Raw genomic sequence first — 18020 nt, forward strand, 5'->3', positions numbered from 1 at the left:
ATTATATAGGTTTAAGGGGTATAATTCTATAATACACCACCTGTATATTGTATGGCATTCACCACCCTGAGTCATGTCTCTTTCCATCACCATTTATCCTCCCTTTACCCTCACTTACCTCCCCCGTCACCCCCATTTCCCTCCACTAATGACCATACTGTTATCTATGAGATTTTTGGGTTTTTCTTATTCTTTGTTTTGCTTAATCTCTTTACTTTTTTAAATAAATCAGTTTGAACCTTAAAACCCATATTTTAAGAATTCTGAAAGTTGTTAAAGAACATTTCTATCAGGATAATGATGTAAAAAGTTCAAAATAGTGTGCAATCCCTGCAACCTGCTGTTTTAGCACAGGCAGAGAAAACAACTTAGCTACATTCTATTTTAGTAAAATATGACACGATTAAAAAATTATTACTATGTTCAATTGCCTTAGTAAGCTACTAAAGGAGCCATTGCTAAAGTTATGTATATTTTAATTCATAGGTTCTTTTGAGTTTGTGCTCTCATTACTTTCAGTATGTAAAGTTTCACTCCATTTTTTTTTTAAATGATAAATCAAGGTAAATAATTGAGATTTAATACTGAATAAATTGCTACTAGTAAATTAAGATTGTTACAAATAATATAGTCCTGTGTTGTACTTGTAATGCCACTGTCAGTAAGAAAGCTTCTTGTGTTGGGGTGGTGGAAAAGAGCGAAGAACAAAGTCTAACAGCCCATTAAATTACTGCATATATGTTGCTATCGTACGACAAGACCATCTTCTTCAGAATCAGGTTCATTCACGTGAGGTTTGGACACTGCATATTTCTCTTCTTCACTTCCCTCATACACAGCTTTTATCAATTCCTAAAAGCAGTTTCAGGATCCTAATTTGTGTTTAAATCCTCAAAAATATTTAGTATCTTTATTTGACAATATATTTTAAGCATTGGTTTACACATTCAGCCAAAACAAAAATATGTGTACAAATTATAAAGAGCCTATTTTCATAAGAAAATAAGAAAAGCATCGCTTACTTGAAATGTCCCTGAGAAGCTGCAGCACACAAGGGTGTGAAGCCATTTTTATCAGCAGCATTGACATGGGCTTCTGCATTCAGCAGCAATCTCACACAGTCTACGGATTTCAATAAAAAGCCACTTTAATTCCTCATTTAGAGTTCTGATGAGCCAAATTCTATACAAGCTGTAGACAGATACTAAACCTAAAGGAGCTCTCCCATGCACAGTTCACCTGATAATTAATTCTATCATGGCAAATGTGAGACTCCACAGACTATTTACAGTGAAAGCAGATTCTTTTCTTGAAGATTGTAATACCCCAAACTCCCCTGAACTAAGACGTAATCTTTATTTTCTTTTGGTGCTTTGGGACGTGTTGCTGATGAATGAGAGAACTGTGTCATGTGTCAGAAAACCCTTTGCAGATTTTTCTACCAGACTCCTCCAGAAAATAATGTTATTGGATGGAGAACTAAGTCCATTTACTATATTGAAATAGCATTCTTTATATTTAGTAAACTCTTACTTTGTTTTATTTAATTTTTAAAATGCTTCTGTGTCATGGTCATCCTACACTTAATTCCATGAATAAGGGTAAAGGTTAACCCATACTAAGTCACCTGACTCGGGCATAAATAGCACCACCTAGATCTTATATATCTCTTGTAATTCACTAAATTTCCCTATATTAAAGAAAAATTCCCATAGTGCTTTCAAAGTAAATGTGAATTCCAAATTACTTTTAAAATAATGAGCTACTTTCTTAGCTCAGTAGAACCTTCTATTTAGAGGGGAAAATGGCGGCGGAGTAGGGGCAGTGTTCTCAGCTCACTCCTGTTAAGGAGAGACTCCAGAAACGAATGCGGAGAGGAGTGACTGAGTGAGTGTGGATCTCCGATAGCGTGAACAGGGAGGAGAGCGTGGGAGCAGCGTGGAGGGGGGTGGAGGGGTTTACCACACACTGCAGGCTGAGTCATTCCGGGACCCTGTGCATCTGCAGTACCAAGCCTGAGAGCTCACTAGCAGAGAGCTGCTTGGAGGCTCCCCCTGCTAGGGGCACACCGATAAGTGAATTCTTGTAGGGAGTTAGGGAGAGGATTTGGCTGAAAAAGCCAGAGGAGTGAGAGAACAGTGAACAACCAGGACTGGGAGAAACTGTGATCTGAGTCTAGAGAGAAACCTCCTCAGCTGCAACCTCCTACCGAAAGCTCAGCATTCCTGGCACGTGCAGCACTTGCGGTAGGGCCCTACAGAACAAAGGGACAGTTTGGGGGCAAGGAGACTGGCCACACAGAAAAGCTGCTGCGGAACTCCGGACTGGGGAGAGCTCCTGAGCAAGAGAACAGTGCATGCCCACAGCGCTTTGAGCAATTCCGCTAGAATCCCACAGAACAAAAGGCAGGTTTGGGGATAGGAGGGAAATAGGGTGCGCAGGGCATGTAAGTAGGGAAGAGAGTGGAGGCAGTGATTCTGGAGTGGAGACGGTTTTAGGGTGGGGAGAAGGGCCCGCAGGGAAAGGCTGCTGCGGAGCTCCGGACTGGCGGAGAGCTCCTGGGTAGGAGAGCACTGCGCTGACCCACCACACTAGAATCCTGCAGAACAAAGGGACGGTGCTGGGGCGGGAAGAGAGATAGAGTGCGCAGGCCTGTAGACAGGGAAGCCAGCAGAAGCTGTAGCTCGAAATAGACAGTTTTGGGGCAAGGAGAAGAGCCCACGTGGGAAAGCCGCTGCAGAGCTCCAGACTAGGGGAGAGGTCCTGGGCAGGAAAGTGCCACTGGGCCCAGCGCTTTGACCAACTGTGCCAGAGTCCTGCAGAACAAAGGGACAGTCTTGAGACAGGGAGAGAGGTAGGGTGCGCAGGCATATAGACAGGGAAGAGAGCAGAAGCTGTAGCCTGGGAATAGAGTCACGACTGGAGGCAGGGCGGGGATTGCTGGCAGGCACAGGCTGGACCAACAGTGGGAAGGAGTAGCTGGACAAGCCTGAGGAGGGCTGATGGTGCCACAGGAGGGGACAACTAAACACAGCTCACAGCAGAGCAGAGGTAGGCCCACGAATAAAAGAATAGCAATCCCAGAATGAAGCAGGACCCTCCCACAGCCAACCAACCAACCAGAAAAGATTTGAAATCCATGGAATTTTGAATAAGGGCGGACTCAGGAAGGAAAAACAAAAAACAAACAAACCAAAAATACCCAGAGACTGTGCCTAAAAGTTGAATTGAGTTAAAATCCTCTCATTCTTTTATTTCTCACTCTCTCTCTAACTGCCCTTCTCGTCCTTTCTTATTCTCTCTCCTTTTCTCCCCTCCTCTTCCCTCCCTTCTCTCCCCTTAGCATGTCTCCCCTTCATCCTATTCTTTGTTAATTTTTTAATTTTAAGTTCTCTTCCTTTCCTTCCTATTCCCTTCTTCTAATCCCCTTCCTTCACCCTTATCCTCATTCTCCCTCCGTTTCCTTTCTCTCTCTCCTTTCTCTGCGCTAAGCACTTTCAATTTTATTAAATTTCTTTCTTTATTTTGTCCCCCTTCAGTCTACATTCGTTTTTATTTCCTCCCTTGCCCTTATTTTCCTTCTCTCCCTATAAATAATTCTCTCTCTCTTTCTTTCTCTCCCCAATCCACTTTATATTCTAATCTTTTAATATTTAAATTTTAATCCTAATCTATTCCTCTCCCCCTTCACCCTCCCCTTAACCCTTCTCTTTCCACCCCATCCCCTCACTTCTTTCTCTCCCTCTTGTATTTCTCTCCTTCATCCTATCTTTTATCAACTCTTCAATTTCAATCTTTCCCTCCCTAATATCTCCTCTTCCTCTTGATTTCCTTCCCTCCTCCGTGTTCTTTCCCTCCCCCACCCTCTTGCTTTCCCATCTCTTATTGCTTTCTCTATATTCCCTCTTTCTCTCTATCTTGCAATTTTATATCATGTTTTAATCTCCTTATTTTTTATAATATATATATTTAAAAAAATTTAATCCAGTCCCCCCTCATCTCCCTCCCCTTCCTCTTTTGTTCTCTCTCCTACCCTTCTCTTCTCTACTTCCTCTCTCTCTTTCCTCTCTCCCTTCCTGTCTTGCTATTTTCTACTCTGTATTTTTATTCTTGAAAAATTCTTTCTCAATCTGTTTCCTACCTTCTAACCTCCTCAGCCCTCTGCTTCAGTTTCTGGCTGGCTGTCTGCCTGGATGTCTGTTGTGTCTATCTTTCCTCCCACGCTAAACATATAGCATATACCAATTATATAATCCTAATACTATACACTTCCAATTTCTAATTCCACACTGTAACCCTCTACTCCTTTTAAAACATACAGTGTAAATGTTAATTGCTGTCTTACATAACCTTGATCCCAAGTGCTAATATTATTACTCTATCAACTTCCAGCTCAAAAATTAACCTTACTTCATTTAAAACAACTCCTATTTGTTTCTCCTACGAAATAAGAGCCCCAATATCTCCACAAGTATATTAATACGGGCTCATTTGCAACCTATAGTGAGATTGTAGGTGGGGGAGACATTGGAGGGTGTGGGTTTCTTGTCTGGGTTGTGTGATTATGTTTTAGCAGCACCTCCACAAAAGATCTCAAGACAAGGTGGGGAGAGTGACTCTCAATCAACTAACCAGAGAAAAAGACCCACCAAACAGTAGCTGAAATACAACCAGACAGATTACAGAAATAACATCAAGGACAACACAGACGGAAATCCAAGATGGCGGAGGAGTAAGTGGAAGCTACACTAACCTCCTCCCAGGACCAGCCAGTGCTGACTCAGCCCCAGTACAGCAGACAGACCATTCCCCTCCAAGTGGCATCAGACTAAGGGGAAATAAAAGCCCTGCCTACAGGAATTAAGCTGCCACACCTACGGTCCTTAATCCTGCGGGCTAATCACAGATTGAGTAGATTAACAACTAAAGAACAGACAAAGGCAGTAGATCCCTGGAAGTCTTCAATAGGCTATCTAGGGCCAGTCTGGTAATGCTCTGATGCTACCAGAGGCAGATCCATGAAGTGCAGATCATTCTAAGAAGAGCCAACAAACAATAGGAATCACAAAAATGGGGAGACGGAGAAACAACCCCCCATCGAAAGGAAAGGTACAATCCCCAGAAAGAGTGCTAAATGAAATAGAGGGGAGCAAAATATCAGATACAGAATTCAAAACATGGATTATGAAGAAGCTGAATGAGCTCAGCGAAAACTACAAAGAACTCCAGGGAAACTACAAGGAACTCCAGAAAAAGTACAAGGAACTTACAGAGAATTACACGAGCATGAAAAAGGACATAGAGTCTATCAATAAGAGCCAGGAGGAAATGAAGAATACGATCTCTGAATTGAAGAACACAGTAGAAGGAATTACAACCAGGCTAGAGGAAGCAGAAGATCGGATCAGCGAGCTGGAAGACAACATACACAAAAACTCACAGACAGTGCAACAAAAAAAGACTGAAGAGGTTCTAAGACAGCTGCAGGACAATATGAAACGTAATAATATCCGTATCATAGGAATTGCAGAAGGAGCAGAAGAAGAGCAAGGGATAGAAAACCTCCTTGAAAAACTAATGACAGAAAACTTGCCTAACATGAGGAGAGAAAGAGTCACGCAAGTCCAGGAAGCACAGAGGGTCCCAATGAAGATGAACCCCAACAGGCCCACTTCAAGACACATCATAATTAAAATGCCAACATTCAAAGACAAAGAGAGAATCCTAAAAGCAGCAAGAGAGAAACAACTAATAACATACAAGGGAGCTCCAATAAGGCTATCATCAGATTTCTCAGCAGAAACACTACAAGCCAGAAGGGAATGGCAAAAAATATTCCAAGCAATGTAAAACAAAGGCCTACAACCAAAAATACTCTACCCAGCAAAGCTCTCATTCAAAATGGAAGGTGAAATAAGAAGCTTCCAAGACAAAAGAAGGCTAAAAGAATACATCTCCACCAAACCAGCAATGCAAGAGATGCTAAAGGGTCTGCTCTAAGAAGATAAAGAAACAGAGAGAGACAGAGAAGAACACAAGTACAAAGGGGAAAAATGACAATGAATAAATACTTATCAGTAATAACCTTCAATGTAAATGGATTAAATGCTCCAGTTAAAAGACATAGGGTAGCTGAATGGATTAGAAAGAATGGCCCACATATATGCTGTCTACAAGACACCCACCTTAGAACAAAAGATCTACACAGACTGAAAGTAAAGGGATGGAAAAAAGTATTTCAAGCAAATGGACATGAAAAAAAAGCTGGGGTAGCAATACTTAAATCAGACAAAACAGATTTCACAACAAAGGCCAGAAAAAAAGACGAAGGGCATTTCATAATACTTAAGGGAAAAATCCATCAAGAAGATATAACCCTTATAAATATATATGCACCCAACTTAGGAGCACCCAAATATATAAGGAAAATTTTGAAAGACTCCAAGAAAGATATAGACAGAAACACACTGATAATAGGGGACTTTAACACCCCATTGTCAATAATGGACAGATATTCGAAGCAAAGAAACACCAAATGTATTGAGGCACTTAACAACACTCTAGATCAAATGGACTAAGTCGATATATATAGAAGTTTTCATCCCAAAGAAGCAAAATATACATACTTCTCAAGTGCACATGGAACACTTTCAAAGATAGACCACATGGTAGGACACAAAACAAGCCTCAACAAATTCAAGAAAACTGAAATTATATCAAGCATCTTCTCAGATAATAATAGCTTAAAATTGGAAATCAACCTCAAGGAAAAAAACTCAAAAACATTCAAACTATTGGAGAATGAATAACATGCTCTTAAATAATGAATGGTTAACAATGAAATCAAGGAAGAAATCAAAAAGTTCCTGGAAACCAATGATAATGAACACACAACAACCCAAAACCTATGGGATACAGCGAAAGCAGTCCTGAGAGGAAAGTTCATAGCAATACAGGCCTACCTAAAGAAGCTAGAAGAATCTCTAATAAAAAATCTAACCCTACAGCTACAAGAAATAGAGGAAGAACAACAAGCAAAGCCCAGATCAAGTAGAAGAAAGGAAATCATCAAGATCAGAGCACAATTAAATGACATAGAGACTAAACTAACAATTCAAAAAATCAACAAAAGTAGGAGCTGGTTCTTTGAAAAGATAAACAGAATTGACAAGCCTTTAACCAGCTCATCAAGAAAAAAAAGAGAGAGGACCCAAATAAATAAAATCAGAAACGAAAGAGGAAAAATCACAACTGATAAAACAGAAATACAAAGGATTGTAAGAAATTATTACAAACAACTGTATGGCAAGAAATTTGACAACCTAAAGGAAATGGACAAATTCCTGGAAACCTATAGTCTTCCCAAACTGAATGAAGAAGAAGCAGAAAGTCTGAATAGACAAATAACAGCTAGTGAAATTGAAGCAGTAATCAAAAAACTTCCAGCACACAAAAGCCCTGGACCGGATGGCTTCACAAGTGAATTCTACAAAACATTAAGGAAAGAACTAACTCCTATCCTTCTCAGACTATTTCTAAAGATACAAGAAGAGGGAAGACTCCCAAACCCGTTCTATGAAGCCAGTATTACCCTAATTACAAAACCAGGTCAAGACACAACAAAGAAAGAAAACTACAGGCCAATATCACTGATGAACATAGATGCTAAAATCCTCAACAAAATATTGGCAAACCGGATCCAGCAACACATTAGAAAGATCATACACCACGATCAAGTGGGATTCATCCCAGGGATGCAAGGATGGTTTAATATTCACAAATCAATAAATGTAATACATCACATAAACAAAATGAAAGACAAAAACCACATGATCATATCAATAGATGCAGAAAAAGCATTTGATAAAGTACAACACCCATTTATGATAAAAACTCTCAGCAGAATGAGAATAGAGGGAGCATACCTCAACATAATAAAGGCCATATATGAGAAACCTGAAGTCAACATCATACTCAATGGACAAAAACTGAGAGCATTCCCCCTGAGAACAGGAACAAGACAAGGTTGTCCGCTCTCTCCACTCCTATTCAACATAGTGTTGGAAGTTCTAGCCACAGCAATCAGACAAGAAAAAGAAATAAAAGGCATTCAAATTGGAAAAGAGGAAGTAAAACTGTCATTATTTGCAGATGACATGATAGTGTACATAGGAAACCCTATAGACTCCACAAAAAAACTACTCGACCTAATAAGTGAATTTGGCAAAATAGCAGGATACAAAGTCAATATTAAGAAACTGAAGGCATTTTTATACACCAACAATAAAAACTCAGAGATAGAAACTGAAAGAAAAATCCCATTTACCATAGCAACAAGAAAAATAAAATACCTAGGTATAAACTAAACCAAGGAGGTAAAACACCTATACTGAGAAAACTACATAACACTGAAGAAAGAAATTAAAGAAGAAACAAATAAATGGAAGCATATACCATGCTCATGGATAGGAAGAATCAACATCATTAAAATGTCCATACTACCCAAAGCAATTTATAGATTCAATGCAATCCCTATTAAAATACCAGCAACATATTTCACAGACCTAGAACAAATACTTCAAAAATTTATATGGAACCACAAAAGAGCCCGAATAGCCACAGCAATTTTGAGGAAGAACACAGTAGGAGGAATCACAATACCTGATATCAAACTATACTAAAAGGCCATGGTAATCAAAACAGTCTGGTACTGGCATAAGAACAGACATATAGATCAATGGAACAGAATTGAGAGCCCATAAATAAACCCAGTTTCATATGGTCAACTAATATTTGACAAAGGGGGAAAGAACATCAAATGGAGTGAAAAGAGCCTCTTCAACAAATGGTGTTGGGAGAACTAGACAGGGACATGCAAAAAAATGAAACTAGACCACCAACTTACACCATACACCACAATAAACTCAAAATAGATCAAAGACTTAAATGTAAGCCATGATACCATAAAAGTCCTAGAGGAAAAAATAGGCAGAAAAATTTCAGATATCCCACGTAGCAACATTTTCACTGATATATCTCCTAAGGCAAGGGAAATAAAGGAAAGAATAAACAAATGGGACTACATCAAACTAAAAAGTTTCTGCTCAGCTAAAGAAAACATCAGCAAGATGAAAAGGAAACCAACCATATGGGAAAATATATTCGCCAATGACATCTCAGACAAGGGATTGATCTCCAAAATATATAAAGAACTCATATGACTCAACACCAAGAAGACAGACAACCCAATTCAAAAATGGGCAAAGGACCTGAACAAACACTTCCCCAAACAGGACATACAGAGGGCCCATAGACATATGAAAGTATGCTCAACATCACTAGCCATCAGAGAGATGCAAATAAAAACCACAATGAGATACCAACTCAGAAGTCAGAATGGCCATCATGAACAAATCAACAAACAACTTGTGCTGGAGAGGATGCGGAGAAATGAGAACCCTGGTGCATTGCTGGTGCGAATGCAGACTGGTGCAGCCACTATAGAAAAGAGTTTGGAATTTCCTCAAAAAACTAAAAATGGAACTGCCTTTTGAACCAGCAATTCCATTGCTAGGATTAATATATTAAAAATCCTGAAACACCAATTCAAAATAACCTATGCACCCCTATGTTCATAGCAGCACTATTTACAATAGCCAAGTGCTGGAAACAACCTAAATGCCCATCTGTAGATGAGTGGATCAAAAAACTGTGGTACATTTACACAATGGAGTACTATGTAGCAGAAAGAAAGAAGGAACTTCTACCATTTGCAACAACATGGATGGAACTAGAGAGAATCATGCTTAACGAAATAAGCCAGGCAATGAAAGAAAAATACCTTATGCTGTCACCTATTACAGGAAACTAATGAACAACACAAACAAATCAGCAAAATTGAACCAGAGCTATGTAAACAAGAAGTAGACTAACAGTAACAAGGGTGGAGGTGGGAGGGAGAGAAGGGGGTAAGAAGGGGAAGTGTCAAGTCAAAGAACATGTATAAATGACCCACGGACATGGGCAACTGAGTGGGGACTGAATGTGGGGGAAGGAAGGGGCAGGGTGCAGGTAAGCAAGAGGGGGGAAAAAGAGAGACAACAGTAATGGAAAAAAAAATTTTTTTTTTAGTGGGGGAAAAATGAAAATATGAAGAATGGAAACGCCAGTTCAGTGAATACTATGACAAAGATTTTCCTTCACGTTGTATATTTTTCTCCCTATCTGATCCCTTCAGAGTTTGGCATTCTAAACAAGTAAGTAATGACATAAGTTTCTTTGCATAGAACTAATAAGACCAGTTGTTAATAGAGGTTCCTTTTCTTCTTTTTTTTTTTGACCAAGTCTTTGACTGGAATGTCAAGCCTAAAGGAGATATTCTTGGGCTCAGGTTGTTACCAAAAAGCCCTGAGGAACTGGGAATGACTTTCAAAGGAAATAAAAGCCCGCAAGATAAAAGGCCTGGTACCATGGTTGGTTGTGCGGTCCACAGCAATCTTTCCAGGGAAGGAACAAAGGTTGTTTTCCTGAAAGATGGCTAGAAGGGACCTTAAGGCACAATGGAAAACCAGAAAGACTTGGAAAGGACAGGTGTGTACAGGCAAGGATGAATGCCAGGTATGTGGCCCAGCTTCTGTGCCCTGAAGAGCAGACTGAGGGTCACCCTAAATGTTCCTTGGGTAAGTTCCAGCAAAGCAGATCTAAAGATCATAAGTGATCATTTGCTGCTCTTGTTGTGCTTATGCAAATGAACAGGGTAAATTTAAAATGTACTTAATGTAGTCCCTTTAAAGACAAGAAGGGTAATCTTAGGGAGAAAAATCATTATTCAAGGAAAATCACAATGATCAGTGGTAGACTATAAAGTAGTGCAGTTAACCATCTTAAAAGTTTCTTTTCACTTAAAATATGGTTTCACTTGAAAATTAAACCATGTCTGTGATATCATCAAAGATATTCAAGTTGCAGACAAGTAGAATGTCAAGTGCCTTGCAACTGGATGTCTTCCCAATAAGTCTTACAGATTTAGAGATTTGTTTGTGGGTTATGTTACATAAATTAACATGTGTTTTCTGTTTTCAAAGGGCATAAGCCTATGACCACATTACCTGAGTGATTGTCTGTACGTATAAGCCTCACTTAATCCTCTCTGCAGCGCTGCCTCCTGAGACTCAACGGTTTGGCTGAACTAAATGGCTGGGTTGGTGAAGAATGGGGTGGTCTGTGGGCTTCACTTTAAAACTGGTTTCTCTTTTCTATCCTAATGGCTTGAACAGAAAGGACCCAAAGGTCTGAGAGGGGGGAAACCTAAACTATTTCCCTCAGCCCAAACTAAGTATAATTGACAAAGGGGTTTTGGACAGGTGAGATGTGCCTACCACACCTTCCTCCAAAGAAGCCCTTTTTTTCTTTTTTTTCCCCCTAATGTGAAACATTGAAAAATTAATCCCTTCCTTTTGTCATCTAGTAGTTATGAATTGAATGATGTCTTTTAACCCTTTTTGCCAAATCTGTTGCCCCCAGAACACAACAAGGATGCCAGCCTGTTAAACCAAGCACGCCATTTTCCAGAGAAGCCAACTGACCTGGAATCTGCACGATCCTTCCCCATGTGGGAAGCCCACCCTCCCCTCCACACCCCCACTATTATTAGGGATTTCTGGACCCAAGGGTAGGTAGAACAACGACCATGTCCAGCTTTAAGCAGCTAGAGGAGCTTGAGACCTTCGCCCATTGTCCTCTACAAGATTACAAAGGGTCTTAATATCTGAGAGGGAAGGATAGTTATTTTTTACGAACCATGGGTATGGACTTGCGGGGGGATTGCTGGGGGAGGGAGATGCTGGGTGGAGGGGAGTAAAGGGGAGAACATTGGAACTATTGTAATAATATAATCAATAAAATACATTTAAAAAAAAAGAACCTTCTATTTAATTCACCTCAACACAGTAAAATTCTGAAGACTTCCAAGGAAGCCACATTATCTGAATTAATCGGCAATTATATGGCTTCCATAGGCAATTATATCTGACTTAGCATTTTCAGTCAAATTATCTTTTTTTCCCCACTACGTTATGTTTTAGTATTTTGACTACAGGATTTGTATTTTAAGGAAAATAATTCCGAGACTTCATCAATATATCATTTACAGCTGTACAACTTCTTAGCTTCTAAAACAATTTCCAAATAACTATAAATTGTTTCAACTACAGAACAATTTCGGACCCATGACCTTCCCTAACTACTATAACTCTCCCTCTGGGTAGCATGCACTAAAGTTTAGGTGCTTTGACTTTCACAAATATCAGGTATTTCTAACAGACAAATTAGGGCTGTTTTGTCCTGACCAAAGTGGTCACAGATGGAGGCCTTTATTCTAAAATGTGGGTTATTACCAGACCTAAAATTTCTAAATACACAATACATTTCATTGTGCATAAAACAAAGATTGCTTTTTTTCTAGCTGCCAAACATTTTACGTTCTTATAAAACTTCATGATATGGGTTTTTTAAAATGTTTACAAAAATCTTTAAATCGTGAAAAAAAAATTATTCACTGCTGCCTGTAAGAAAAAACTGAAATCAAAATGAACCTTTTGCTCATGACAGTGTTACAAATGCTTCTGATTCTCCATCCTTTTGCAAGCAGGCATTAGTATGATGAGGTAATATTATCACTATCTTTACCTGTATGTCCATTCTTAGCAGCAGAATACAAGGCAGAATGGCCATCTTCACAGGAGTAATTAATGTCCAGTCCTTCTTCATTAAGCAGCATTGATAATAAAGTGACATTTCCCTGGGCGGCAGCTTGCTGAAGAAGGGTGGGCCTGCCAGCCAGGGGGGCAGGACCACCACTCATTAGCAAAGGGGTTAGGGAGGGTGACCAGCCTGTGGGTTAAAGTGACCCTAGTTAGAGAGTAGGAGCAAGGGCAAGGGACAGACATTACCCACTCCTTTATGAATTACATACACACAGACACATGAACATGTATTCTTAGAGGATTATGTAATTTCTAACATTATCAATCTGTTAATAGTTACTCAGCACAAATCTGTACTGCTATTTCAATCTGGTATCTGCTAATTAACATACATGGTGACAAATTAATTTTAGACATCAGTCTTGCACAGGTAAGGGTTAAAGCAGGGACTGGTTAGGAAACTAAGATGGCCGTCTCACTCTGAAAGTTCAAATTCATCTTTAAGCTTTCAAAGCAAACTTGAATTTTAAAATTATGTACAGATTTTCTCAATTTCAATATCAATATAAAAAAGCAAACCGATACTTTTAAGTATTAGAAATAATTGTAAAAAATAGAGATTTTCCATTTTTGACAATGTTTCCAAGGTACTTAAATTTTACATAAACCGTTGTGATGGACCATATACTATTAAGGAATTTACTTACACTCCTTGAATTTCCTTATTTGAGATTAAAACCAATAGAAAACTACTATTCAGTATCAAGTAACAGAAGCATTACATATATAATTGGATCTAAAATATACCAGCACAAATAATCATTGCAATTGTGAAGACTATATCATTTAGCCATCTTTTATAATATATGTTCCAGGCATTTTTAATCAGTCAACAGAAAAGGACACTGTACATAGAGATTTAACAAAAATCATAAAGAGTTATTATAGTTGGATATTTATCATCAGTATTTAGCAAGTTTATAAGAGAATCTGTTAAGTGTGTAAAGTCGGCTGCATATAGCATGGAAAATTTTCTGAATTCTTCCTTTATCAAAAAGCTGTAAAAACAGGAACGTAAAAATATTTATTTAATGTGACATATAGTTATTTTGTGTATTTTAAACTTAAATACAACTAACTTTCAAACAACATCATTTTATTTTCTTTCTCATAGAGCCTCAAATACCTCTAAACAATGCTGCTGCCTAGATAAAGGTGTGTGTGCATATTGTCATCCCTCAGAGTATAGTTTCTGCATATACCTGATAACATTCCATGTCGCAACATATCCTACATAGGTGTTTTATATTCTCTGCACACTCTAGGTATTTGGGTATTACATTGCTATGTGTGTAATATTCAATTCTTATAACTGAATCTTAATTATTGGCCTTAAATTATTTAATAAATATTAAGAGTACATATCAAAGGATTTCTCAGTATTTTAAAAAATCTTTTTAATAAAGCAGTTAATACAAATGAAGCTAGAACTGCTTATTAAAAGCTGCATAATATAGCTTCATAATCAATTTATTTGGGTCCAAAATAATTTATTGCTTTTACCCTATTAGATTGCAATGACATACAGAATTCAAATGGCCATAAAATTAAATATTTATCCAAACTTTGTGATATTTTCCCACTGATATTCATTACCTCCTCTTACAAAAGTAGTATTTTTACTTCATACTTACAAGAAGGCTCCTCTCTGGTACATTTTACCTTTTGTATTAAAACAAACAAAAACAAACCCACAAAAATTAAATCAGTACTTATCAGAAATGGATGATAAACAGAAAGTCTGTAAACATCAAGGTACAAAACCTTGACTGCAAAGCAAACACAATGGCAATATGAAGGCATTGTACTGTAGTTCTCTGTAGAACCAGAGGGAATGTGACTCACATTCTGTTTCTCCCTCCCTCCCTTCTTTCTTTTCTTCCCTCACTTTCTCGGTCTCTCTCTTTCCCTTCCTCTCTCCCTCCCTCCCTTCTTTCTTTTCTTCCCTCACTTTCTCGGTCTCTCTCTTTCCCTTCCTCTCTCCCTCCCTCCCTCTATTGCCCTCTATCTCATCCAAGGATTCTTTGTTACTGATATCCCTTTAAGGATATGGTCCTAGCAGGGTGGCTCAGTTGTTTGGAGCATCATCTCCATACATCAAAAGGTTGCAGGTCTGATTTGATCCCTGGTGAGGGCACATACATAGCTGGTGGGTTTGATGCCCAGTTGGGGTGTGTATGGAGGCAACCAATCCATGTTTCCATCATACCCCTTTCCTTTCTCTAAAATCAATAAAAACATATCATCAGGTGAAGATTAAGAAAAAATATGTCAACGGGTGTTTATTAAGTGGTTTCCTATTATTTGAGTTTTGTTTCCATTTCTTCTATACAATTCTAAGCTTTGTAAGACAATTTAAATGTAACTATATTTAACTGTTTTATATGGAAATAGTCAACTATTGATATAATTTCCTGAGAAACCCTATTTTAATGAAAAGCTACCTGAAAGATAAAATTTTATTCAAAAATTGTCTTAATCCTTAGACCGCTCAAGAGTCTTATACTTCTCTATTACACAGAACTGCAGAAAAATACATATTAATTTTCTTATTTTCTTAGAGATTTGCAACACAGTATTAAATGATTTACAGAGAATAATTGTTAAAGTTTAAGTAAATTTTGTATCTGCACTATCTTTTCCAATTTTCTCTAGCACAAACTTAAGTTATTGTAATAAATCCTCCTATAAATACAATACAAATAAAACCTTACCATGAGAATTTATTAACTCATTTGAAACTGCCAACAATGACAAAAAAGATAATATTTAGTTGACATTTTAAGTAATGCTTAAGTAAAGATAGAACAGATCTGCAGTCATACAACTACTTTAATGATGTTAGAAAAATGTCTTTAGCTTTGCAGTGTCATGGGCAAGCATCAGTAAAGGTGAGCATCTCACAGAACATGCAGTGACGAAGGGGACAGAGAGCACATGCCATGGCAGTAGGAAGAGCTGAGAACAGCTTCTGGCATCAGCTTCAGAGCGTGGAGAGGGTTAATATCATAGCTCAGATCAATCCCGCTTTCTGATTTAGCCTTTAAGCTAATCATACATGGAGGAAAATAATTTTTAAAATGTATGTTTAAATAAGGAAAAAAGGTCTGAATGAAAATAAATTAAATGTGTGAAATTAAAAAAAAAAAAAAAAACGTCCAAGGGTATGGAAACTCAGCTGCCTGGGTTGATATCTGGTTTAGGCTTCTATTCATCTAATTATTAAAATGTGTTCTTCTGAGAAGTTCAGGAAGAACAAGAAAACCTAATTTATTTATAATTTAAAATGTTATTTAAGAACTTAACATTTGGCCATAAAACTTCTAATAGAGTAATTTACAACATAATTCATTGAAATGCTATCTTTTATCATCGTGATCTTTTCAGTGAAGATTTATTAATCATAATTTTGTATCATAAAAATAAGTTCCATAGAAATAACTTTAGAGTCTGAAAGATCATGAGATCTAGTGGTTTTACAAGGAGGGAGAAGGTAGTGAGCTGTATGAAAATTCAACAGGCAAGTTTCAAAAGTCTTTTTGGTTTGGAATTATTATTACTTTTTGGTTCAATGCTTTCATTTTTAGATGGGAAAACTAATGGTTCAGAGAGAATTTGCTCTTTAGGATGATAACTAGACAGGGACAGAAATGGACTAAGTGCCTTTTTATACTTGGTCTAGTGCTCTTTGCATCACTGAAACTGAAACAGACATCCACTATGTATTTGGCAGATGTCCTTTGTCCCCATTCCCTGCTCTTACCAACTACAATGGCATTGGTGGCTGTTTAGAAGGGTAATAGCCTGCAATGATCTTTTCTGCAGAAGCACAAACTCACCCAGGCACAAATGGGTTAAGAAGCAGGATGGAGGGAGCTCTGGCACCTCCTAATTGCAATGGGCAGGGCAGCAAAAGTAGGGGCAATCTAAATGGAAAGGAGAATCAAAACCCTGTATCTCATTTAGAAAGTTCAGGTTGACCTACACCCATGGTGGAGTTATACACTTCCATTATGTAATAATAATATTTCCATTCCCTGAATACATGTTCAGTAAACACTTGCTGAATAAGTAATAACCTCCAATGCCTCCATTTCAACTAATAAACCACAGCTTCTAACCAAATGAAATAGAAACCTATTATCCCATCAAAGGTAATCCTGCAGTTCCCAAAGTATTCTGGGTAAATTACAAAATCAGAGAATAGAAAATAAGGAACCAGTTTCACATATATTTCAGTGGCTGTTATTTCTTTGGTTCTACTATTTATTCTCTAACACTAAAGATACAAAGCCAAGGGCATTTTTCAGCTGGCTCCTTTATCCAAAATTCTGCTGTACCCTATGCAGGTTTACAGTTGTTTGTATGGAAAATAATACAATAATTAATAAGTAATAACACAAGAGTAAGGTGTTTCATGTACTTACAACTATAAACCTACCTTTGCCCACCCCTGCTGGCAAAATGTTCATCTGTCACGAATTCTGGTTTTAAAGCTTTTCTACTGAACCCTGGAGCACAGTAATGACCAAAACAAGTACTGGCAAGCATCAAGGTACAACATAAAGACAGTTTTGTATTTTTTATAAACTGAAAAAATTTATACATCCCAGGAAGTGTCTTCTGTTTTACAGTTTGTGCATTTATGTCAATAATACCCCACTGCCATGAACATTTTTGGAAATCTGTTTTGCTGACTGCCTTACAACCATATATAGCATGTTCTCTGATTCTCCTGAATTATAGCAAAAATTCCTTCTTTGCAGGTGGATTTAACTTGTGGGAAACAGCCAACATTGTTTCAGGCCAGGAGAAGCCATCTAGCTCAGTAATAGCAATTTGGATTTTATATACATGTATATAAAATCCAAATGCCTGTAAAGAGATAAAGAAAGTAATACTGAATTCAATTCTAAAGCAAATTTTCAAAAATGCTTTTAGAAACGATATCATTGAAGTAGCAATATCACCTCTATTCATTCATTACTCATGCTGCTCTACATCAAATACTACCCTCTTTGTACATGCTATATTAAATCCTCTGAAGTGTCACCTTCCCCACATTAGTAGCATAAGTTCCAATGAGAAAACTTGCTCAGTTCAAGAAAACGCACCCATAACACACAGCTGTAAACGGCAAAGCCCTGATTCCAACACAGATATGACTAACATCAAAGTCCCTGCTGTTTCCAATTTTGCCCCTGAAAATATAAAGATAGCCTCTAAAGGAACTTAATTTCAAGAAGACAGTTTATA

General features: G+C 37.9%; 1 protein-coding gene across 1 annotated transcript in view; it reads right to left on the reverse strand.

Annotated features, from left to right (window-relative positions):
- CTTNBP2 (cortactin binding protein 2) overlaps window positions 1-18020 on the reverse strand; it is a 206203-nt gene that overhangs the window by 89997 nt on the left and 98186 nt on the right. Inside the window, 2 exon segments of the mRNA XM_090287406.1 lie at window positions 1023-1122; window positions 12688-12891. Coding sequence (XP_090143532.1) covers window positions 1023-1122; window positions 12688-12891 — 304 coding nt within the window.

The sequence above is a fragment of the Furipterus horrens genome, unplaced genomic scaffold (genome assembly GCF_987537825.1).
Source record: "Furipterus horrens unplaced genomic scaffold, mFurHor1.1.pri manual_scaffold_9, whole genome shotgun sequence".
In the NCBI taxonomy this organism is placed as follows: domain Eukaryota; kingdom Metazoa; phylum Chordata; class Mammalia; order Chiroptera; family Furipteridae; genus Furipterus; species Furipterus horrens.